The sequence below is a fragment of the Aythya fuligula genome, chromosome 10 (assembly GCF_009819795.1).
Source record: "Aythya fuligula isolate bAytFul2 chromosome 10, bAytFul2.pri, whole genome shotgun sequence".
Lineage (NCBI taxonomy): Eukaryota > Metazoa > Chordata > Aves > Anseriformes > Anatidae > Aythya > Aythya fuligula.
The window spans coordinates 10662521-10687861 of NC_045568.1; the positions used below are offsets into that span (position 1 = coordinate 10662521).

Genomic DNA, 25341 nt, shown 5'->3' on the forward strand with positions numbered 1-25341 from the left:
ACATTTCCTTAATTTCTCCATCAGAGTCCTGGGCATGCAGTGCCATTGCTTGTCGTACTGCAGAGCCCAGAGCGTGCAGGTTATCAGCCCAGCTTTGCTTCATGCTCTGCTGCTGTGCTCCTGAACGTCTGACAGATCTGCCAGCCCCAGACCTGGGGTCAGTGGTGTGTGGTCTCTTCAGGTCACCCAGGACCAGAGCTGAGATCTCAGACCTTTATGCCTAGGTAGAGGCAGAAGCATTTAGACGGGGACTGCAATTTTCAGGGACACATAGAATAGTGATTCACTGTCCCAGCACTGGCTGGAGTCTCTGCTGGGCTGCCTGTGTCTAGGAGAGATGAGACATATAAAGCTATGATGCCTCTGCTGCAGAAAGTTAATATTCTTCACTGTGGAATGAGCAGTCTTTCCATCTCTTTGGCATTTGGTTCTATAACTACAGGTGTTGCACTTGGAAAATCAGTCTGCCTGGCAAGTCCATTGATAACTTGACAAATCTATTGACAGGGGAGGGTGACAGGGGACAAAATGACTGCTCCACACTGATTGTTTTGAAACCTTCAGTGACACTAAAGAACATTTATAAGGCACAGGAAGTTAAATATGCTACACGGCCTAACCCCACCCTTGCTAATTACTGTTAGATACCAGAGCATCATTGCATTGCTTTTTTTGGTGTTAGCAGGTTTGCTCTGTAAAAATCCTTTTGGTTTCGATGGGTGCTTTCAAGTTGTCTAGCATGAGAAAATACTTTGAAGCAGGTGCTAATCAAAGAGCTAGAGCTGGAGTTTCTACATCACTCACATCTTTTTAAAGTTTAAATATATAAAGATCAAAGCAGCTTATTGCAGTGAATACACTGTCTAAAAATGTATTCAAAACCTCAATCAAAATAAAGTTGTGGAATTCACTAGCTGTAAACTGCTGTCATTGCTTTGTGTTGTCAGTTTGTCTAATGTTTCTCTATTAATGTACTGAAAATGTCTAACCTGTAGCCCTCAGACTGTTTAGTGGTTGCTGATGTTCCAGTGACAGACAGTACTTGTAAATGAACAAGTTCTGTTTATGTTGCTAAAGCCAGATTTTGGAAAGTCACTTGTCAAATTCAACAAAAACTTATGTAATCACATTGCTACTTCTGCTGTATTTTTAGTCCAATTCTGCACAAACTTTTCCCATTAAAAACACTGGGAAGGTTCGTTCAACTTTAGTCACATTTGATGCCATTCCAGTGAAAATAAAGCATCACTGGTACAACTGGAATATTTGAAGATAAATATTTGTATAGCATCTTTCAAAAATAAATGTCTATTAGACTGGTTATTTTCTGGATCCCTGGCTGTAGTTGTACAGTGGCTATGTAAAGGTCACTTTAATTGCCAAAGCGAAGCAACTGTTTTGGGGTAGAAACTGCAATGGTAAGATTACCAGAATTGGGGTCAAAAGATAAAATCCCAAACTCCAACCAGAGTTCTGGGTTCTGCTTGAGACTTGTTTAGCTATAATTTCATCTTTAGGAGGGTTCAGTAGCATTAGACATCTGCATCTCCAACCTGTAGAAGACCATGGTGGCAAACAAATCAGTAAGTTTGTCCCATGTGCAGCTGACCTCCATGTGGACTGTCCTGCTACAACCTGCTGAAGATCAGGTCGATGGTAGGTCAGGATAGCAAGCTGCTTTCCCATGTTAAAACCCACCTCAGCCATTATTTGCTTGCCTTGTACTTGCTGATGTCTGAAATGCTGTTGCTAAATTGAATGTGCCATTGTTGCTTGCAGCTCTGAAGCCTTTGTGCACTGATTGCCAAGTTAATGATTTATACCTTAATGCTCCATTTAGGGCCCTCGTGTTTATCGCTCACGGCGCTGGGGAACACTGCGGCCGTTACGATGACTTGGCCCAGAGGCTGACAGAACTTAACTTGTTTGTATTTGCCCATGACCATGGTGAGTAGCCTTGAACAGTATTTGATTTACAGCAGCTCAGGACTTTACTGAGGTAAATGCCATTAAAGCTACTCAGCAGTGAGAGAAAAGTCAATAGAATATTTACACATCAGCGTAAATGAGAAAAGGGCTATCTGAAGCTTTGTAAAGATCTGCATGTTGAATCTGTAAGATAGCGACCCCAGTACTGAGACTTTTCCTCAACCTTGCCATTGACATTACTGCTGATGGTCTTTTAACCTCTATGTAAGGGACTATTTCTCTTTCACCTGCCTCTTGGGGTGTGAAGAGGGATTGTCCACCGTGAAAGTAGGACCAGGTGCCATTTTTGCTGGATTCATACTTGTTGTCCTAAATAATCCGGGGGGAGAGAATGAAACAACAGCACAACTTTCATACACCAGTACAACCAGACAGCTGCACCCCTGGGCCATGGACAGGCATGGAGACATCACAGAGGTTTGTTCAGACACACCTCGACAGCACTGCAGAAACATCAGAGCTGGCTGCAGACACCTGGGCAATGCTGTGCCATGTAAATTTACTGTCCCTGCCTCTTCTGCCTTGAGGATCTCTGCTCTGCTCCATTCCATGACATAGATATGCTGGGTGTCAACAGATCTCCTGAAGCAAATCAATTGGGACATACTGTGAACATATCTGAATCACCTGTTGTGCTCTTTTGGTAGCATCCTCTCACACCTGACCCTTGCAGCTTCATGACTGCCTTGTGTCAGGAAATCTTTTTTTTTTTTTTTTTAAATCCTTGCAGGTTGCTGCCTCCCAGCAAGAATCACTCTAGACATTAGTAAAACGGATCAATGTGGTTAATAATGGCAGTAGACAAAAAGCAAGGCCAAATTCAGAGCTGACAGGTGAAATGGGATGAACCTCAGTATAATTCTGATCTCCTTCTGGCAGATCTGCCATTGACATTGCAAAGTATACCACAGTGCAATGGAAAGTATACTGCAATGTACTTGGCTGAAACTGAGACTCTAGATCTCCTCAAAGGCAGGGATGCCGAATTTGAACTTGCTAAAGCTGTAGAATTTAGAGCGCGTGAGACATTGCACCATTTAGTCTGCAAGAGGAAAGGCAAAGCCTTAGCAAACCCAAGTAACCAAAGCTTCCCCTTGCTTCTGCTCTCATGACTCCTTTTCACTCACAGCACTGCACTGGGTGTGCAGAAATTAACCCGATATTTTCCTTGACAAAGAGAATATCCAGCCCTCAGAACAGCTCACAATGAAAATAAATAAAAAGCGTGATTTTCCAAACAGCTGACCACATGCCGTATACAGAGCTGGCTTTACAAAGACAGTGAACCTGTGCAAAAGTATCATTGCTGACCCCAGGGGCATGTTTCTCCTTATGCAGGCGCAAAATTTGTAAGTGGGGGCTCATTCACTTTGATCTACTTCCTAATGATTTAGACACAAGGTAGTGGGAGCATGCAGTAAAACCAGCAGAAATTGTCCCCATTCCTCTTTCATTATCTATGTGGCACAAAGTTCATGAGAAAGGAGATGGGACAGACCACGTGTTGTCCACCCTGCAGCTGCTGTTAGTAGATCACAAACACCGTATACAGAAAGTTAGTGAACTCCAGGACACACAAGCGATGTGTTTAAATGCCAGAGCCCAGCGCTGCAGGCCTGTGGTTTCTCACTGTGCATGCTGAGCGGGCCTTAGTTCCTCATTCTTTTAAAACCTGATAGTGGTTTTAAGAAGTAGAGTTAAAATAGCAATATTTGAAGCAACAAGCCTAGAAGCAGTGATAAAGCGTTGTAATTATTGCATGGATTTGATACAGAGAATGGCTTTTTTGTAGATGGAAAAGGGCTTTGGAAGTAAAGACCCCCACAGGTGTTTATTGTGCAGTTATTTTCTCTCTTTTTCCTTGAATTTATTTTTGTCTAGAGAAGCATAGACATGTTGTGTTTGTGTTTTCCCCTATAGATGGATGTTGCTGAATTGATCAGTTTACTTCATTTAACACATTTCTGGTTGCTCAGGCTGCTTTAAGAGTTCATGCTCCCTGTCAGGCCTACAGTAATCTTCGTAAACTCCGTTTGGTTTTCTTCATCAGCAAAGGGGAGAAGCAAAGAGGAACCTGAAAGCAGAACACTGGACACGCAATTGTGTTACTCAAAGAGCCAATCTAAATGAGACTAGATTCACTAAGCCACAAAGACAATTAACATATGTTAGGCTCTGTAAAATAATCATTGCACCTAAAGTGCCGAGCAGTGAGGACAGACCTTGTCTGGCAGAATACAGGTTACAGCCTGAGTGGACACCAGTGAGAGCTGAAGGGCATACTTTTCTCACTTGCCAAAACTGCCCAAGCTAAACAGAGTTTTATAGCTTTCCCCTACCATTTTGCCTATTCCAAATCACCTCACCAGTGTGTTTCCTGTTTGTGTCCCATCCTTTGGATATCTTTGTGTAATATTAATTATTCAACTGCATTAGCAAAATAATTGCTTTCTCTTCCTCATGTCTTACAGTAAATCTTATGAGTTTGGCATAATTTCCTGACCTGGACATTTATTCTTGTTCTGGAATACTCATGGATACGTTTCCCATTTCAGGCATGAAATTATTAATGCAGTTCCACAGTGTGGCTAGCATGATTTCCCAGATGAGTTGGGAAGTTGCTAGGGCTCTAGTATGTGTGACTTGACTGATTTATATGGTGTCTAACCTTCAGTCAAAAGAAGGAAAAATAATTTCCATTTATACTGCTGATTCTGTAAGAGCTTATACATGAGCTCTAAATCTTGCTGAAGGCTGCTTTGCACTGTTTCATGTTATGAGAGGCTGCAGCAAAAAAAGATGGCACTTCTCAGTGTAACAGTGTTCACCCAAATTTGTGACTTCCTACTGACGGTGGAGAGCTAGCACTGGCCAGCTCTCTCAGTGTCTCAGGATATATTATTTGTGCATTTGCTCTTTCAGGTATTTCATAGTAACCTCAAGACTGCTCTAGCTCAGAGCTATGTATTAGAAACTGTCCAGGGTGGTGGTGAAAATTTAATTCCAGAAGACCTTTTAGCTCTCCTTTACACCTAACATTGTTAAATTGCTTTGCTTTATATCAATCCCATGGAAGAGGAAAATGTTTTTTTTCTTTGTAAAGTCACATTTGGTTCTGTGATCTCTTGTGTTTTTAATAGGCAGGTAACAGTTTCCAATGATTTCTGAGCATACTCAGAGTGCAGCTTCATGAAGACAGAGTTAAGGCTGCCAGGATGACCTTGCTATGTATGTCTGTAAGCTTTAGCTTTGTTGAAATGAAATTTCACTTTTCAATTTCCTTCCTATATTACTATTATTTTATTATGTCAACATTCTGATGACAGAAAAAGAGACAAACAGGTTATTGGCAATCAATTTAGGAAAGTCCTCTTAGAAGGAATACTCGTGGGAGATTCATCAAACTGGAGTGATATTGTAATTCTTCATTAAGCTGCAGACAGATTGCAGCTCCTTTAGCTATAATGCAGTATTTTTAGGGAACTGTAAAGCTGAGAGCCAAGGAAAATGAGAATAAAAGATAGAAAATGTGGCTTTGTTTTCTCATACCAAGCATTTCCAGTTGGTAAAGCACATAATGTTCCAGCTTTCCTCATCTCACTTCTTATAACATCTCATTTGCTGAGATCTTATTTTCTATGGTTTCATTACGTGGCCTGAGCCCAGAACAACCACAGTTTCACCTTCAAAAGTACGTCGGTTACAAAAGCATTTCCAAGATCCAAGGGCCACAAAAATGTATTAGCTTATCTCTTAGACTTTTTAATGATAGTGGCACAGGCTGTCTTTTTCACTCAGACATGCTGGTGCTACTTATGGGTAATGGGGCCATCTGAAGAGAAGATGAGGAATGTGAATTACTTTGCCCTAACCAGTCAGTAGTTCCAAGACCTCACACTTGTCTGAGGACAACCCATCAAAATACCTTCTCTCTCCATGCAGAATCAAACCTCTACCTGTCCCTGTGCATGGAGAGCCCTGACTCTCTTACAGTCTTTGAAGCTGTTCAATTTCCAACTCATAAGTTACGTGTGACATCAGATCAAAGCAAAGGGAAAGGCTGCAGCTTTAACAGCTGATTCATATTCCTTAGATGTTTCTAACTGAAGTTCAGCTTTGCTTTTTAGTCCCACTGCTACTTTGTGTGTGGTGAGCATTTTTGATGGGTTAGCAGGTCCCTCTCAGACACCTACTGTTGCTTGTGCCCCCCATTAATTTTGTTATGTTTTCTCTATTTAACAAAGCACTCATTTTTAAAAGGTAGAAAATAGCTTGAGCTAGAGGTTCTTAAATGCTTCAAATATTGGTTGTTGTTTTTTTTTCAAGTGATTGCTGTGTTGTTCTTGCAACCGTTAAAAGACCATTTTGTTGATGAGAACAGAAGGCTTTTATTTATTCATAGGACTGGGAAGGATTGATCTACACAGAAAGGTTAAAAAGAACTAAACACAGACAAACTGGGAGGGGGGAAATGACTACAAATGTAAGCATTAATAAGAACATTAATAAGAATTAGGATAGAACCATGAGTGAGAAGAAGAGATCATGCACACCAGAGCAAGGGAATGCCCCTGGAGAGCAGTGCTCCCCAACGCTATGATCAGGCAGGCTTTGGGGGGATCTCCAGGGATGGAGTCAGGAAAGCCCTGGCAAGCTTTGTGTGGGGCTGGCTGCGCACAGAGCAGCACAACTGCTCCTTGGTGAGGATGAGCGAGGCTGGGTGAGGGCCCAGTTATCAACAGCAATCTGTTCTCTTTCTGCTTCCTCCCAGTGAGCCTATCTCACCAGAGCAGAAAAAGTGTAACTGCTTTTCTGCAGAGATATAGGAAAGAGTGGCACACATTGTTTGTATCTCTTTTGACAGGAGGTTTAGAATGGGTTGTGGGCATTTAATTTTTTTCAGAGAAGGTCTCCCAGCCTTCAGCATGATATTTGAACATAGCTGGGAAATAAAATCTTCCATAGGCACTACTGGAAATAACCATGGGTCTGGAAACATTAGCACTTGCAGGAGTACAGAATGACTGTTCTCCCCATGAATCCTGATCCCATTTGTGCTCCGCTCAGCAGGAAGACTCTCAACAAAGAATTGGGATTTACTTGCACTGCCAAGTTGCACTACCTGAGGTACAGCAGCAGCAGTGCTCTGAGCAGCTGGGCTGCTACTGATGTGCCCATCCTTAGATGCTCCTTGGCTAGGAAAAAGAGCATAGCACTAGCTGTGTAACTGTATCGTCACATCCTCTTCTGAGTTTTTTCCGAATTCATGACAGCTGTTCACCTAGGAGAAATTCACAGTGCTGTCCAGCTCCGTGTGTGAACACAGGGTTCCTACACCTACCCGAGGCAGAGCTCCTGCTGTAGGCTAACATGGCTGGGAGGAAATGAGCTCTGCAGTTCTGCAAAGCCAGAGTGTTTCCCACAGAGAAGTGTCACAGAGGGGTAGAAGCTGTTAGAGTTCACAGACTGGGGTGGCGATTGCAGGGGCAGGAGGAGAGCACAGCTGCCAGGGTGAGCTCCCCTCCCTTCCTGTGTATTTCTTCTGCATAAAGCCCCACTCTTCACAAATCTTGAAAGCTTTTTCTTTTAATATTTTTACTAGTGGTCCCAAACTGAAGGTTCCTAGCACAACCTTGTTTGTCAGATAAGGACTGCTGCAGGGACTTTTGCTGCTGTTAGCTCCTTACAATTGCCAAGCAAAGAAGTAAGAACAAAATTCTTCAGACCTTCATCGTAAATTTTGCAAGTACATTCCCTATGGGGAAATTAGCCCTTTTGTTCTTCAAATTATCTCTACTTGTCCATCTTTCAGTATTTTAGGATCATTCGTTTGGATTGGAGAGAGAGCTGCTAAGGGGTGATTAATCTGTCCTGCCATGATACAAGCGTGTGGACATAAATCTTTGTGCATATTGCCCCGAAAACAGCCAGACCAAAAGCTCATGACAGAGCAAGACTAACAGGAATATAAGAGAACTCTTAAATGATTCTTTGACCCTTGATCCACCTTAAGTGTCATATGGACCCTGCTGGACTCATCTGTTCTCCCCTTTTAACCCAGGGGATGATTGAGTCATAAACACTGCTGTGACGTGAAAAGCAGGCAGTGATGTCTGCTGCATGGCACGTGGGCAGAGATAGCAGGGGATATACCAGGGAAGAGCCACGCCAGCCTGCCCCACCACTCAGCTTTTCTCTTTCAGGCATCCATCCTCTGTAAGTTAACAGGAGCCTCTAAAGGATGGCTGTCTGGCTCAGCTGGCACAGCACAGCCAGAGCCATTTCATCCCTGTTTTGACGCTCAATTCAGTACAGACCCAAGCCTGACTAGCTCTCCCTCGCCTTCCCTTCTCAGATGTTGAAGGAAGATAGAAGTCAGGCTTATCTGCCCCCCAGGGCAGCAGTGAGGAATGCTTAGCACGCACAGGGCACACAGGAGGTAAAACCACAGGGCTCAATACAGGGTGAGAGGTCAGATACTGCAGTACGCCATGTAATTCTTTAGACAATGAGAAAACTCTGTAAGAACCTGGAGCAAAGTCTTCCTATAAAACAAGCAGCTAATGAGTAAACTTATTCCTGCCAGCCTTTTCTAACTCTGTTTTGGCTGTGGGGATGCTCATGTGAAGTGGATAATGACCCTCATAGAGGGAGTTACCACGGGCACTTCACCCAACACAGATGTACTAGAAAGCTGCCAAACAAAAAGCAAGATTAACTCAAGACGAACAGGGAGGATGGTCTGCCTGCCACCAGTGAGCTCCAGCCAAAGTGAAAGCAGCTGCTCCTCACCTCCAGCTCTTCTGGCAATTGACCACTGATCTTGTAGCCCTGCATCTCAAAGCAGCAGTGACAGCTCGTTAAGGTCATTCAGTCTGAGCCTCTTTGAAATTGCAGGCAAAATGATTCATGCAGCTAACAGGTCCAACTTTCTCCATGCTCTTGAATGCACTCTTTCAAAGGAATAGTTTATTTTCTCTTGCTTTCTCCCAGATTGCTGCATGGAGGTGGGCTCTCTTGGTGGCTGGGATAGTCCCAGAGGAAAAAAAGTGCTCTGTATACACCTCTTACAGTACAGGGATGCAGAAATTGTACCAGAATACAGGGTAGCCCAGCCTCCTGAGGTGTAACAGGCAATTATAAAGACTTTGAGATAGGTTTTATTGAATAGAAATGTCACACTAATATTGTTATCTTTAAGCAGCTTGTTACAGACATCTACAGCCCAGTCTTGCTCTAGTGAAGCCATCTCAGGACCAATCCTGTCACTTCAGCGCTAGCCCTGCGTTCACACTGGGATCATGCAGTCCCACATCTCTGCCTGCACCACATAGCATCTTTCTGGGCAGTGAGCAGTGTTTCTGTTTGAGGAGAGCAACTACACAACAGCAAGAAAACACTAGGTGGATCATGAAAGCAAATACCTACAGTGTCTCACACTCTAGAGAAGGCCACAGGCTGAGACTTGGAAATGGAAGCACGGCTTTTGTTTGTCTTGTGAAGGCAGATGAAACAACATTGTCAAGCCAGGAAGCAGCTAGACCACAGCAAAATAAAAATAAGGAGACAATGAGGCTGTGTGTGGCTAGTGTGTCAGGCAGTGCACACATCAGCCACAGTGAAACGTTTTGCTTAAAATATTTGGGTTTTCGAAGAAACAAGGGATATGCAGAGATATTTCCCCTCCACTCTGGGGCTGAGACTTTCTGTGTGTCATGGACTTACTGAGAGTAATGCGGGAGCCATGCTGATGTAAAAGTAAGGAAAACATAACTCTGATTCTGTCTTTTAGTCAAGGAAGTTGGGAAATTGTGAGGACTGGATGCACCTTTAGTACAGACACAAGTGAGAGCTGAGCACCTGAAATTAGATGTGCAGTGTCATCTAATGTGTGCTCTGAAAACATGCCAAACCAAACCTGGGTGGCTCAAACCAATCTATTCGTTTATCTGACCATTTTTTTTCAAGTCAGATTTAATTGTGATTTTAAACACTGACAGAAAGCAGGCAGACAATTTCCATGTGATAGCTCAGAGCTGGATGCAGGCATTATTTGGGCTGGGGGGAAGGCAATGCAGATAAAACTTCCTCATTGCCCCTGGATGTGCACATCACTAGCTGATCATGTTGGATTGCAGTAAAGATTGCAAAAGAGTAGGCATGGCCTTCTATCTTCCCCCAGTTACTCTGCTACTTCCAACCGCTCAGCCATTTCCTCACTGCTGTATATCCACCCTGTAATGACGGATTACTGAATAAACAACAACATCACATCCAGTTGAGCAGGATCCTTGGCTCGGTTCCTGGCTGAGCCAAGTTTGCTCTTGATGCAGCTGAGGTGAACAGGGGGAGGTGTGGATCTGAGCTCCGAGCCTGGAACACCCTGTGCTCCTGCCTTGCCCCATCCAGCTTCAAGCACGACCTGTTCTTCCCTCACACAGCCAGGTGATGAGAAGGAGGTGATGCAGAGCCAGCTCCCCTGGCCTTGCAGCAAGCCCATGGTATGAGGGAATCCCTTTTGGGACACACTGGGATCTGAGGAGCTGGCTTTTTACTCCGAAAGAAGCAGGCCATGCGGTCTGCCCCAATTCTCCTAATTATTCCCTGCTTACTAATGAGCAGAGGGAGCAATGTCAGTAGGTCATTCCCTGAGATAGTACATCTTCTCCGCAGCTGCTTCTTGAACAAAGCCTCGCTGTTGGCCTTCACACAAGGAGGCGTGAGGCTGTAACAACGGGCCCTAGTGCGAGGGGAAACAGTGATAGAGAGAACAGAATGCTCCCTTTTTACCACAACAACTCTTGAGCGTGGAGCTGTCGGCACTGGCCACCTTCCAGGCCCTGCTCCTCAACCTGCCACTGTTAACTGCTAACAGGCAGGCTGTGTGATGGAGGAAAGACTTGTCATTCATTCAGCAAAGTTAAAAGGCTTCCTTCCTCCTCCGAGGGTTAAGTCCTTCTGGCTTGCCTTCTGTGATTACCGTCCCTGATAAAGAGGAGTGGACCCTTAAATTTGTGTGGAGTGCAGATAATGCTGGCACCGAGTGAGAGGAGTTTTAGACAAGTGGTCCTGATACTCAGGAATAGCACATCGTTTATTCAGACACATGGCTCACTGCGGTCAATAAGGGAAACTGAAGAGGAAACAGCCTTGACTGAATTAGCTCGTTTTGTTTTTCAATGTGTTTTCTAGCTTCTGCAGTCTCAAAGATCTGTGAAATTGTCACCTGTACTCAGTCTTTACATATATAAATCAATCCTCCCAGTAAGGGTCAAATTCTGCTTTCACATCTGCTCAGGGAGCTTCAGGATAACTCTGTCACCGTGCCAGAAAGCAGGTTCAGGCACGTAACTTGTAACAACATTTCCTATTAGTGAAGGAAAGTTGACAACCTCTTGTAATGTTTTCAACAGCTTACTTGCCCTCCCATAACCAGCTTCGCTAGCTGTAGGAGTACGTCTGTGTGCAAGATGGTTGAGGGTGAAAGGAGAAGGACCAGATGTTTATTAAAGAGCTTAAGCTGAGAGAACAGATCATTTCTTGCTATGAGCTATGTCTGCTATCTGGAGCTATTGGACAGACATCAGACATGCTTCAGAATTTATTCCAGGGATCATTTCATTTACTGACTTCCATGGCAGGACATTAGTTCATATCAGCAAGAACATTGGCCTCAAGAAGCTATTTGGAATAATCTATGTCTTACAGAGGAAAAATAATAAATAGATGGTGCATAAACCCTCAGTGGAACTTTCTCATTAAAGATGTGGATGATGGGATAGAAAGCACTTACAGCAAGTGTACAGGGATACCAAGTTGCGGAAAGCAAGCATATGCTGGAAGGCTGCTATTTACAGGGACCTTGACAGGCTGAAGAAATGAACTGGCAGGAACCTCGTGGAGTTTCAACAAAGGCACTTGTGAGGTCCTGCATCTGGGGTGGAATAACCCCATGCAGCAGGAAAGGTTGGGCACTGAGTGAATAGAAAGCAGCTTTGAAGCAAAGGACTTGGAGATCCTTGCAGACAAGTTGAACATGGGTCAACAGTGTGACCCTGTAGTGAAGAAGGCCACAACACACTGGGCTGTATTGGAAAGATTAAAGCCAGCAACTCGAGAGAAGTGATTAGTCTCTTTCACTGAGCATTTTTGGGACCACATCTGAAGCACTGGGTCCAATTTGCTCCCCAGTACAAGGAAAACATTAACATACTGGAGCAAGGCCAGTGGAAGGCTGTCAAAACAATTAGGGTACTGGAGAACAAGACGTACAAGGGGAGGCTGATAAAAATGGGTTTGTTTGGCTTTAGAAAAGAAGGCCGTGAGGAGATCTTACTGCTCTCTGTGAGTACCCAGGGTGAGGGCATGGAGACAGCAGAACCAGACTCTTCTTGGAAGTGCATGGTGATGGGATGAGGGAACTGACACAAGTCACAGCTCGAGAAATTCCAACTGGATAGAAAGAAAAATGTTTTCCGTAGCCTTGGAGATATTTAAAGTTCAAGTTGACAAGGCCCTGAACGACCTGATCTAATGGGAAGCACATTCAGCAGGGCCTTGAACTAGACAATCTCAGTAAGTCTATGACCTTATGAGCTAAAGAACATCTTAACTGATAGCATTTGGGATGCTTCTTCCAAAGTTATAGCACAGGAGGTTTTGGAAAGGGGGGAGAAATGGCACATTTAAAAGCACACTTTGACAGTTAGGAACAGCTTTATCTTCAGGGAGATGCTTCTTGATGCCTTTTCACGAGTAAAAGGAAGCATGTGTTTATTTTCACCTTTACAGGGACACTTTTTTTTCCATAGCAACAGCATTTCATTAACGTGACTAACTTTTCTATTGTTTGTCAGATGTATTTAATTTGGAAGAGGTTGTTTCAGAAGCTAATCACTGACGATTCCTCACCTATAAATGTATTCTCATGCAAATGTCGAGTTTGTTATCCGATTGAGATACAAATAGCTGTTCTAAGTTACTGAACACCATTGGAAAAGTACAGAAGAAAAGGTATTTTGTGTGTATAACTCCTGTTGGATTAAAACAGTCTGACTTCCTCCAGTTCCTGTTTAGACAGATAACAGCACTCAAGGGAGCACAATCCATCTCAGGCTGGTGTCTAGCTCAGTGCTAACCTGTAGGAACAGGATTATTAGGGAGTGTAGTACTCAGAGAAAGCTCTTATTTGCACTGAACAAAGGTGAGGGACAGGTAACTTTACAAAGTAAAAAGTATTACCAGGCCATGAATGGTCTCTAGCTGCATTTTCATCTTAATTACATCCTAATTGTGCCCTACCTATTTTGCAAATGACTGAATAACAGGGTATAAACAAATGAGGCAACAGTTCCCTGCACCTTCTCAGACTTCAGTGGATGTCCCTCAATGGTCTGTGCTCTCAGATTGGGTTAGAGAGCTGGGGCAAGAGATACTTGCCAAGATAAAGGTGCAGGAGCAGCTGGTACACCGCTTTGCATACCATGTAGTTCTAGGGTTTGTTGTTTGCTGGCTTATTTGCTCACTCATAAAGTGTGGTGTGTTGTTATAAAGTTCATAGGCCTGTGTCAAATGGGTGGATCTTCCCCATAACTAACTAGCAGTGTTGATTTTCCCGGGAGTAGCTTTGTTTGTTACAGACCATGAGCCCTTTTAACCAACTGTTCTCACAAGTTCTAAAACTGATATTTTTCTTTTTTAAAAAAGATACAGAAACTTTTTTAAAAAAAAACAAAATATTCTCTACCAGTGGCTGCAAACAAGACATTGAATATTGCAGCAACAAGCCCCAGAAGCAAAATAGACAAAGAAAGAAGGGAAATTTCATCCTTTTTAGATTCACATCTTCAGATTCTTCCCTTTTTAATTAGTCTGAGTGTTGCAGAGAAACATATTTTGTTACAGTGCTTAGTGCTTTCAGTGAATCATGTTCCTCCTATTGCACATCCATTTTGAATGTGAAACAGAAAAAACATTTCTTTGTTTATTAAAACATGCTCTTATTAGGAGCACAGACAGGAAGACACTCCCTGGATCACTTAGTGTTTTGTTCCTGCAGATAGCATCCCCGCGTCTTTCTCACATATGGTCAAAGCTCGGGTTTTAACCAAGTTTGGTTGTTAGCAAACACTGCTCCTACTGAGCAGGCTGCTCCAGGCTCTTGGACCTCTGACTCTCCGAAATGCACTTCTCGCTTTTTGTCTCAGTGTCTTTCTGCCCACTTTAGGGCTACGTATTTCAGTGCCAATATTTTTCTCTCTTCTCCATCTGTTAGTTACCCACAACATGTTTGTTAAGAGCACATCTCGTACGGTCTCACACCTTATCTGCAGGGCCTGGCATTGCATTGGCATTAACTGATGTCTCTCCCTACTGTACCACATAACCCTTGAACTTTTCCTGGTTCTGCCTTTCCTTCCTTCTCTGGGGCATTGGGGAGACCTTGTACATGCCAGATGCCCTCGGCATCGCCTCTTGTTCTGGTAGGGATAGTCCCAGTTCAGCACTGCAGCTTCTTTTTAATTTCAGAATGCTTACAATTTAAAGCCACATTCCTAATGTGATTCTTACATGGTTTGGAAGGAGTTATTTCTTAATTGCTTGAGCTCTATGTCTCTACACACAGAGTACACACTTGCACTCTCTGAAGGCTGTAGCTAAATGTCACTAACTTCACTGGGGCCAAGACTTGACTCATGAGTTTTAAGGTTGTTTTTGCTATTTTAGTGAGAAGCTAATACTTCTTGGGCTATTATTTCAGAGAATAAAATATTGTTTTAGCTGATAAAGAGATGTACAGGGAACTGTGACAAACACGGTTGGTCATTCAGGAAAACTATTTCAGAATTTTTAAAAAATAATCATCATAATTGAAAGCCTCTGGCAGTGTTATCCTCTTTGTTTCTTAGTCCATTAGCAAAGCGGAGTAGAACATCTGGTTAGCCTCTGGTTCACTTTCCAACCCAGATGAGATTTTCCAGCACCACAGTAACATTCCTTTCAGCCTTGAGCATTTTCATTATAAAAACAAAACGAGTATTGCAAAAGATCTCACAAAACCTATGGCCATCTGGAAATAGTCTTATCTGAAGGTGTGTGCACCCACTGTGAAGTCTTCTGTGCAGGCTGGCGGTCAGGGAGCCGGTTACAGTGGAGGTGTTTTGGTTTTGTAATGCACCAATCTGTTCACCAAGACATCAAACCAGAACAAGTCCAACCCATTTCTGTAAGCAACAGCCTGTCCTCGGATGGTAACAGGTTTTGGTCTGTGCCAGCTGTGGTCAAATTCATTTTAGTGACCCGAACAGAAAAGCTTTATTTTCTCAGCATTCTGCTGATTTCACATAGCTTTAGTTCTGGTCGCTGGGTAAGAGGAAATAATTGTACATCAGATAGATACATGCTGGTTGACTATTCTGGTAGTTACACATCCTTTGGCTGAATTTGTGCTCAAAATTGGGTCTGGAAACTTGACAACTTCACAAACAAAGCAGAAAAGCCTATGCTGTACTCCTCCCTCTTTCAGTATTGCCCCACGAGCGGGAATAACCTGCTTTAAGTCTCCCTAGGTGAGATTTCTTTGTGCATCAAAACTGAGAGCCTGTTTTGTGGCACTCAAGGGTTAATCTCTCCAAAGGTACTGTCTGTAGACTTGGTTCATGGGGAAAGCTGTTATACCCACAGCATCTCTAATGCTGAGATTTATTCAAGGCTTGGCAGTACTCCCCAGTTTGAGAATCCTTGTTCAGCTTAAAAAAAAAATAAAATGCTGAATTGTAGATGGTACAAAGAATAATGCTCCCAACCCAAATCCCTTAAAACTGCCATTCTCCACACCACATTTATTTTCCGGTTCTGAATTTATCAAAGGCAAGACTTGCTGGGAGACCCTGGTAATTTATCTCAAGCTAAGGAGCCTGCAGCCTGGTGTTGCTGAGCTTATGCTCAGTTCAGCAACAGCAGGCAGAAGGGAGAGGAGGCTGGGGCTTTTCTGAACTGAGTCCTTCTGATCCTACCTGCTATTTTCACTCACTGACTGCTTGAAAAGTATCTTGCGTAGCCCAGAAGCAGCATACAGGTTCCCAGTCTTCAGTAGCTCAACATTTGCACTGGTGTGTTGGTGACTGAAGTGCAGGCTGCCAGCTAGCTAGTATTCATTGTCTGCTGTCAGCCAAGCGTGGTTTGAAATGAGCAACAGAGCACAGAAAGCAACAACCTGCCTGTTTGATCCTGACCTGCTTGGTAAATATATAGGTGGTGAGGATTTCAGAGTTTCAGGGAGGAGAGTTACAGAGGAAAGGGTATTGGCTGCCAAAAAGCAGCTGAAACAACCACACTGAAATCAGCCCGTATCAAGAAAGGACAGCAGTTTTGCTGCAAGATGAGTTTAGTAGCATTATTTTCTGCCATGCTACTTTCCCCATGCACCATCTCACCACCAGGCAGCCTGCAGCTAGCTGGCACCCCTGGGACTGTCCTGGCACACCAGGCAGGACTGTCCGCACGCTCCCAAGCAGACCTGCTTAATCAGAAGGGCTTTTCTTAATTGTGTGAATGGGAAAAGTGGGTTGCAGTCAGGTCTGGTAGGGTTTGGGTCAGCTCTAGCTCTGTGTGGATGTACACTGTTAAAAAAAATAAAAAAAAAAAAATCCACAAACAAAGGCTGTCCTTATTTCAAATAATCCACCTGCTGCTCACACGGTATAATCACTGAGCTTATGCAAAGTGGGTACAAAAAACTGCCAGTGCTGGGAGAGTACTATTTCCTTCATGCCTTGTCAGAAACGGGGACAAATCCAGCCTAATGAGGGTGGCACTGCCTGGCCGTGAAACTGCGGCTGTGTGGCAGTGCAAAGGAGTGAAGCAAAAAGCAAAAACCTCCCTAACACTGCGGAACTGATGTTGTTCCAAGCCCCCTTCAGCTAGGTCGACCGTGGGGAGAACAGATCCTGAACACAAGAATTTGGGAGCTCTGGTTTGCAAACAACCTTCTGGCAGATGAATTGGTGCAGCACCTTGCTGGTGTCTTCAAACACAATTTCCAGTTTTAAGAGGCACTTTTGTTATTATCCATTTGCCAGTTGCTGAAAAAAAATAATTATATAACCAACTAGCTATGCCAAGATTGCTTTGGACTAAGAAATGCTGTACGCCAGTGCCAGGAATCTCACAGACTAAACAGAACCCACCGGGAGCCCTTGTTCTATATGGGAACTCGTGTTTATTTTAACATGTAAATAAATTGGGTGAAAAATGGCTCTTTTACATTCTTTTTTTTTTTGTTGTTGTTATTGATGTGGGTTCCCTATGGGTGGTCTGTATGGAGGGCAACCTTTTGAAGACGGCTTGAAAGGAAGCCGTGCCTGTCCCCCAAGACATCAGTCAGCAGCACGGAGGGAGTTACTGCATGTTCCAGCTTTCATCTCTTTTTCTTCTCGATGTTTAATCTAGTGTTAGCAGGGAAGAATTAGGACTGTCTTCCCTGAGATGAATTGATTTGATTGTTTTCTCAAGCATAAAAATATTCGAGGCACACGTATGGGTTTTCAATGTGAGTAGCAGGCTGATGCGCCCGCAGCGTGCTGGGCAGGGCTCCCTGCTCAGGGATCAAGAGGTGGGTCATTAACTTGCAGCGCTATTTGGAGGGGAACAATCAGGAGGGCTGTGCAAACTCTCAGGCAGGGCAAATGAAACCGTCTTTAAGCAAATAGAAGAGCAAGAAATGAATGGCCTTTGTTAAGGAAAAAATGGAAATGTTTTCTAGTTAAACAAGCTGTCATTTAGGACTTAATAGCATGTGCGTGTTGGAGAGCCAGCCCACATGCCAGCAGTGCTCTGGAATAAATGGGCAGGGAAAGGGAAGGGGAGTGTGCAGTTCCACCGCAGCACCGTCTTTTTCATTGAACACCCTGACATTTTGAATTGGTGCCCCAGCTGTTTTAGAGCATCTTAAAGCTGGAAGTTGGATCAGAAAGCAAAGGAAAGTGGACTTTCAGCCTTCTTGTCATCTGGAAATAAAGTTTGCACCCTTTATTGGATTTTATGGCACTAAAGCAAAAGAATAAATAAATAAATAGATAGATAAATGCTTTAAAAATTAACTTAAAATAGCAGAAAGATTTTCCTTGGCTGCTACAAAGGTGGTTCCTCCTTGCCCAGTGAGTGTGGAACTCTGGCTACCGTTAGTGTATCTTGAGTCATACGTGAAGAGCAGAACAGAGGCCCTACAACAAAGACCAGTGGCATAGCAATCAAATGAAGCAATGAGAGCCTAGATTAACTCCAGCAAAGTCCATGGAATTTTTCTGCAATAACCCCAGAATAAGTCTCTGAGGACCAACTCTGTTGTTAAATAGTCACCCCTTCTATACGTCTGTAAATGATCTGCTCCTCAGGAAAGAGAGAGAAATCTCAGTGCAACACTACAAGAATAACAATTAGAAATTATTATAGGGACTTAAGTAAAACCACTAATTGCCTGGTTATAAAAAGCATATGGTATGCCTCACTAATCATATGCCTTATATTTGTATTGGGATTTTCATCCCATGGGAAAAGAGACGAGACAAAACCCGCTTCACCCATCACCATGAGAAACTCCTTTTGCAGTGGAACTCAACAGCTGCTCAACCATCCACATCAGCTTTGTACAGCATTTTCCAATCATGGGTCCCAGTCGCATGGTCAAGAAGGACATTCGCTTCACCTCTCTTTTGCTTTAGTATTCTTGAGGAGGTGGCATCACGGCAGTGGCTAAAGAATAAAGTAGGATCTTGCTGCGTATGAGCTTTGTGAAAAAGAGAATGGGCTCTGTATTCCTCTTCCCTGGGCCTTACCTCACCAGCAGCAGCGTCCTGTATTTGTGGCAGGTGTGACAAAGCTGCCCAAGTCCTGGCTGTGCAGGAGCCGGCTGTGGTGTGAGCAGGCTTTCAGCCTGTCTCACCTCCCTTTGTTACTTGACATCCCGAGAGATGCTTGTATCTCCAGTCTGGCCACACTGACTTCTTGTTTTGTAACACAAACACTCAGATGTTTTGTTTTTTTCAGCATGTTTTCATGAGCAGCGTGATGTTCCAGGAAGACTTTTAAGAAAGTGCAATTCAGAGCCAAACTCTGCAACAGCATAAGAAATGGGCAAGTCTTCGAAAGCTGAAAGAACCGTGCCTGTATCCATTAGAGATGAATTGGCTCTTAACATTGGCAGAAACAGTTTGCCTTGTTGGACAGAATTAATGACTGCTCTGATATGTTCCAGGTCATTTTGTTTGTCATCTTTAGAGTGCAGAAAAGATTTGAAATGGCTTCAGCAAGATGACTAGTTCTCTACTCCCCAGCAATAAGGCACAAATAATTTTAGTATAGAAAATTGCCTGTTTCTTTTTTTTTTTTTTTTTTTCCCTAACCAAGACAACAAACAATATAACTCTGTGTGTGCACTATTCTAAAAATATCTCGGCTCTGCAAATGTGTCTCTGATGTGGGAGGAGAAGGCTTTCAGTTTGCTGCACTCTTTGTGTGAGGCAAGTGAATAAAAAGTATCCAGCAAAGGCTGAAAGAAAAATGATTTTCCTAATCTTGAGAAGGAAAAGGGAAGATGCTGCACTTGCCTATTGAGGGTAAGACTCCCCTTTGATAAGAGAGCAGCAGAATCCATCTGTAATTCTCAGGTAAATGCTCAACACATAAAACACCAAGGGTGTAGAGATACTGCTGGGCACCATAACTAACGGTTTTATAATGTGGCTATTGTCATGGGAAACCCAGTGTGTTCACTGCATCTATGCAGGTCATACAAAAGAAGGGATGCTGAGGGCTGCCAAGACAGAGTAGAGTGGATGAAAGTTACTAACGATAAGCATGTGTTGAGATATATTTCAGATCCTTGAGATAAAGACGGAACCAGTGGTTAGGGTGAGCCCTTTTCCTTTTAGTCCCTAATGCTTCCCATCTGATGCAGATGTAGCCCTCCTGGGAAAGTCTTAGATAGTAGGCTTGTGGCAAACACTGACAGTCTGAAGCTCATCAATTCTGCAGAGCAGGCTTACTCTGCAGTGTGCCCCAAGGTCCTGGCTCCTGGTGGTCCAGGTGGCTGAGCTGGAGCCCTCCATAGCTCCCTTCCAGTCTAACCTTTTTCTTCTTGGGGAAGCCAGGGCTGTGGAAGAGGATAAGGTGGTGCACAGCTAAAGCTTGGTTAGACCGACATTGAAAAGTTCACCTCCAAAGGTTTACCTACAAAATGCACTGCGGCACAGCAGCTGACCTGTGGCAACTTGAGCAGAGGCATGGCAGCATAGCACGTCCTGGTACAGCTTATGGTGCTTCTTGGCTCTGTCCTGCCTCTCACACAAAATGAAGAGTATGGGTGCACGGTGGGCAGACACCACTGAGTGCCCTCTGTGCCTCAGACTTTGTTTGGTTAGGAAATTGAAAAAGGTTGCACGGGGGAGCAGAACCAGCTCCCTTGCTGTGACGAGGGTGTTCTCAGGGCAAGGAAGCTGCTTTGTTGAGTAGGAATCTTTCTGATGGAATCTGAGGTGCTTCCTGTGTGTATTTGTTCTGCGAGTGGAACATTTGCTTTACATGTTCCTGACAATAGAGGAACAGTCTGTTGACTTTTCCAGATGTTGATTGTCCTGCTTTGAAGCTTCTTCCTGTTGCTTTAGTTGTTTGTGTGTCTGAACGGTGGGTTAGATGTAGTGCTTGTTAAACAAATAATTAAACATTGAGAGCTTTGAAACCCAGCATGTCTAATTAATGAGCTTTGCTCGCTTGATGAAAAAGATGTGTACTTGATTCATTACAAAACAAGTATAGTTTGTTCAGTAGTGAACTGTTCTGACAATTTGAAGTGTTTACTAGTTCATTAATATTTTTTTCATTAAACCTTGAAAAAACACCCAAGCAGAAAATCAAGGCTTCATACAACATTTGCTACGCACACCCATTATTAGTGTCGTTTTGTGTATTGTATCACCCACATTCTCCATCTATGTGCTTCCTCCCATCTCCTCCTCTGCAAAAATGTGCTGCCTTAGAATTCAGGATTAGAGTTAATTATTACATTAAGATCTTGGAGTATCTTGGACCAAGGTCTGTGATGATGCCCCACAGTGCTGGGTGCTGTACAAGTGCACCAAAAAGCAGTCCTTGCTCAGACGAGTTTAAATAGATCTCATAAATACAGGCATCAGCCGTAGTGCCTTGTGACACCACTTAATTAACTGCTAGACTGACTTCCAAAACTGGAACACTCCTGAAAACCTCATCTGCTTCATTTTGTACCTTAACTGTAAGCACTGGCTAAATCATGGTGCTCTATCGAGGCATCCTGGTTGGTCCATAGCATTACAGTTGTATCGATGCAGGGCCGACGTGACTGCTTTTACCTCCAGTTCTGAATGCATTTTGTGTGGGGCAGAGAGGAAGGCAGAGGCTGGCAGGGCTGCTGTCCCCCAGCCAGGGGGCTGGATATCACAATGAGTCCTCTCCACAGCAGCAGGATCACAGGGCTGCTCACAGGATGGCCCCACCTGAGCCAGCTGCCACGTGGTGCTGCTCAGAAGGATTGCAGCAGAGGATGAGGTTGGAACATTTTCTCCTTGGGCACAGAAAGAGCCAAACAAATGGCTGTCATCAGCTTCTGCCTCTCACAGGCTCCAGGTCTGTTTGGGCCACCAGCAGAGTCAAAGCATCTATAGGATCTCTTAGTTAGCATTAATTCAAAACCAAAATTTTTTTAATCTAAAAAGCACACCACCCTTTCATGTGCTGCAGCGTCCAGAACCACATACACCAGCAAGAAACCCATCTCTACTCCATTCTGGGGCAGAAACCTGAGGCCTTCAAGAATAAAGCAAATCTTTGATAAAGTTCATAAGCACAAAATGCTCATCTAAATGCCTCCTCCAAAAGACATTTAGGCTTTTGTTTCAAATGGACTTGTCAGTCTCCAGATTACTCCAAAACGCTTACCGATCAAGGAGGCAGTGAAAGAAGAGGGGATCTTGCAGAAATCCTGCCTTTACTGCTGCCCAGCACAGCGGTGGGTGTGCTGAAACGTGCTGCTGCTGCTGCTGAGCCAGTGCTGGAGCAGTAAGATCACCTTTTCTGGCCTCTAAAGGCCTTGCTGGGAATGGAATCACATCCGGGCTCCAGCTTATTAAATCAGCACCAAGCTTTGCTGACGGCCCCCTCTGACATAATTAGGAAGTGTCCTTTTGGTGTGGGATTCTGCAGTGCAGGAGCAGCTCCTCAGCTGGGGCTGGTTAATCACTGATGTCTCGGTGGTGGCAGGTCTCACATTTAGCTGCTGCTGAGATCTCCTGCATCCGCGCTCCTCAGTTAGTGCCAGTGCAATGTGAAATGTGTTTATGCTCTGAAAGCAGCAAGTCTGGGATACCCAAACCTCTCCCAGCCCTCTGTCAGTGGCTCTCCCTCTTTAAAATCTTGGAGTTAGGCTTCTAGAGAGGAAAACAAACACATAGTATGATGGATCCTGAGGTCAAGCCCTGAGTTCCTCCTCATTGGTTCTATCTTCAGCTGGCAAAAGATAGCATTTCGCCTGTAGTGATGCCTGTAGTGTTGTCCTCACTACAGTAACAATGGATCCAAACCATTCCCTTTCCCCCAAAGTTGGAAGCCTCCAAATATGCAGAAAGTCAAGATCCAGACTCTGCCTGGAGAATTACTGCTCCCCAGGCAGATTTCTCATGTCCTCTCTCTGTGTTTTATGGCTTTTCCATAATAAATAGGGAGCAAAGGCTGAAAAAACAACGTAGACCATAATTTCTACTCTCCCATGACTGTATGCTTTAAAGGACACCACCGAAATCAGTAAATTTACAGCAGCATAGCTGGAGTCAGCATTTGACCCTGCATTTTCCGTGTCATCTCATCTTCTGCAGCCAAACATTCCAGCTGGAGCTTTGAAAAGTTCGTGCCACACCTGAGCACACAGGGTTGGGCTGAGCCTTTGTTGTGAGGGTCTGGCACTAAAAGGAGAAAGAAACACAATAGCCTGTAGCTTACATAAAAGCCTGAGGACAAGTCTCTGCTAAGGTGTGATGCAGTGGGGTGCACGGAGGGATTTTTTCATCACTGCTCAGTGTGATTTGATGAGGATCTGAAACTCCCTCCCACTCCAGAGGGAACGCAGTGTGATGCTGAGAAGACAAAAGTTGTCAAAGCACCATCTTGTTTGTGCTGCCACCTAATTTTGCTATCTGAAAAAAAGGCCCCTCTGTTTTTCTCTCAGCAGAGGAGCTGCTCAGCAGCTTCTCCCTTGCTTTCACCCTCAGTGAGGCTCCAGCTCTTTTTGAGATGAGCAATGCTGCTGAGCCTATTCAGCCCGAGAGGTTCTTCCATGCAGGCAGCGATACCTATGCAGTGATAACTCAGTCCCCAGAGCCCTTACACCATCCACCATCAAATATTCCATTGTTGATCCACCCAGAGAGGTGTGGAGCTTTGGAAGATCCATAGCCATAGGAGAAATCACAGTCTGAGGTCATGGTTTCAGACAGGATTGATGACTGTCACGAGTCACTGTTCTTGTCCCTGTGGTGGCAGAGCTGCAGCCTGAACAAGCTTTTACAGAAAATACAGAGAGCAGACCTTAATAGCTATTATATATCTATTATGTCACTGCAGCCTTTATTCAGACTTTGAGCTATTTTGCAGTGAGGAGTTTGGTTGGAAATGGAGGCTTAGACCTAATCCTAGACTGGCAATTTGAAAACAAGTTGTGGATTCTTTTTTTAAAAGCCTGCATTTAGGAAAGGGTGCCCACAACTACCTCAGTGCCTGCCACCTGAAATAGTCACAGAGCTACTGCAGATTCATGACATCAGCAGTGAGCCATGCAAGTTGGGTATGAAAACTTTAAACCTATTTGAAAGGTTTTGAAGCCCAGTGTGCCATGCAGAAGTGCATGGGCGATTACAGCTCTTTGGAGATGCGCATCTCAAAAAAGCTGGTTAAGACATCCCTCTGAAACCCAAGGAGGAGATTTGTGGTGGGAACTCATGGAGCTGAGACTCCCGTGACACTTTTCTGGCTGGCTGTTGTCTCACGTGGGTGCTGAGCAGCTCCTGGTTAGTTCCAGTTCCCAGCTGCGGGCAGGTCCCCTCCTGCACTGAGTGCCTTGCCACAGGTGCTGTGGAACCACTGTGTCAGGTTCTTTCCCAGCAAAACCCAAAGCAAATACCTTCACATCAAGGATGAACCTGACCTTTCATTCTTAATAGCTCCAAAGGCAAAAGATCAGAGAAGAATATGTCAATACTCTTGACTGTATTGATGTTTGGTTGTGCACATGCCTTTCATTTTAGTTCCTCACCCTGAAGCTTTCTCAGCTGGGATATTTGAACTTTCAATAAACTCATGCTCTGGAGGAACGAGTTTGGTTTCTTGGAGGTGAAGAGAGTAAAGGAATAAAATAAAAGAAGGCAACCTAGCAATGCCATCAGGTAACCCTGAGCAAGGGGCAGGGAGGGCATTGATGCAGACTTGCATGGCTTTCCTTTACCATACAGGCAGCCAGACGGCGCCCCGAGCACTGCTGTGCCATCTCAGTGGGGAACAGTAGTTTAGTAGTTGAAATTAGGTTCAAATGGCAGGTTCATTAAGTAATCAATAATAAAAAAAAAAAAACAGACCTGGAGAACTCCAGTGACGTGCTTGCACAGGCATTTCTTGGCTTCCCACAATCACAACTCTCACTGCTATGAGCAGTATCACTGTTTTGCGGTGGGACCAGTGATGAAGGAAACCTTCCAGACCTGCCTCTGTCTATCCAAAAATAGAGCAAAGCCTCACAGCCCCACAACAGAGAGTCACGGCCCATATACAGACCTGGGCCATGGGGATATTGCTATTTCTGCTTGCTCAGCTGTCTTACGCAGGCTCTGCAGAGAAAGAGATACCAGAAGCAAGTGCAGGCAGCACCAGAGGAAAAAGAAGTGCAGAGCTCTGCTGGGAGAAAAAGTTCCTCTCCCTGGACTGCTCAACTCATATTAACTTGCTAAATCTGTGGTTTGATTATTAGGCAGAGAACACATTAGAGCTCCACAAAGTGATGAAGCTCCGTGTATAAAGGCTGGGAAAAGCTCACTTTCTATCTGCAATAAAAATCACTTTAAATGGATCCACTAGACCCACTTCTTGTCCGTGGATTATTGGATCTCTTAATTGGCTCTTTGATCTGTTTTTGGTCAATGATCCATGGTAAATGCTTGCAGTATCATGTTTTGGCAGGACTTGGAGTGTGTGCATGGAAAGCATCACCAGTAACTCACTGCCATAAGGCCCAGCTCTGGAGACCACCTGGGAGGGTAAAAGAAGAGCAAGTTTGGA

At 44.1% G+C, this 25341-nt stretch overlaps 1 protein-coding gene across 1 annotated transcript in view; it reads left to right on the forward strand.

Annotated features, from left to right (window-relative positions):
- Positions 1 to 25341, forward strand: part of MGLL (monoglyceride lipase) — a 63890-nt gene that overhangs the window by 19399 nt on the left and 19150 nt on the right. Inside the window, exon 3 of the mRNA XM_032194333.1 lies at positions 1841 to 1947. Coding sequence (XP_032050224.1) covers positions 1841 to 1947 — 107 coding nt within the window. The remainder of the gene's footprint in view (positions 1 to 1840; positions 1948 to 25341) is intronic.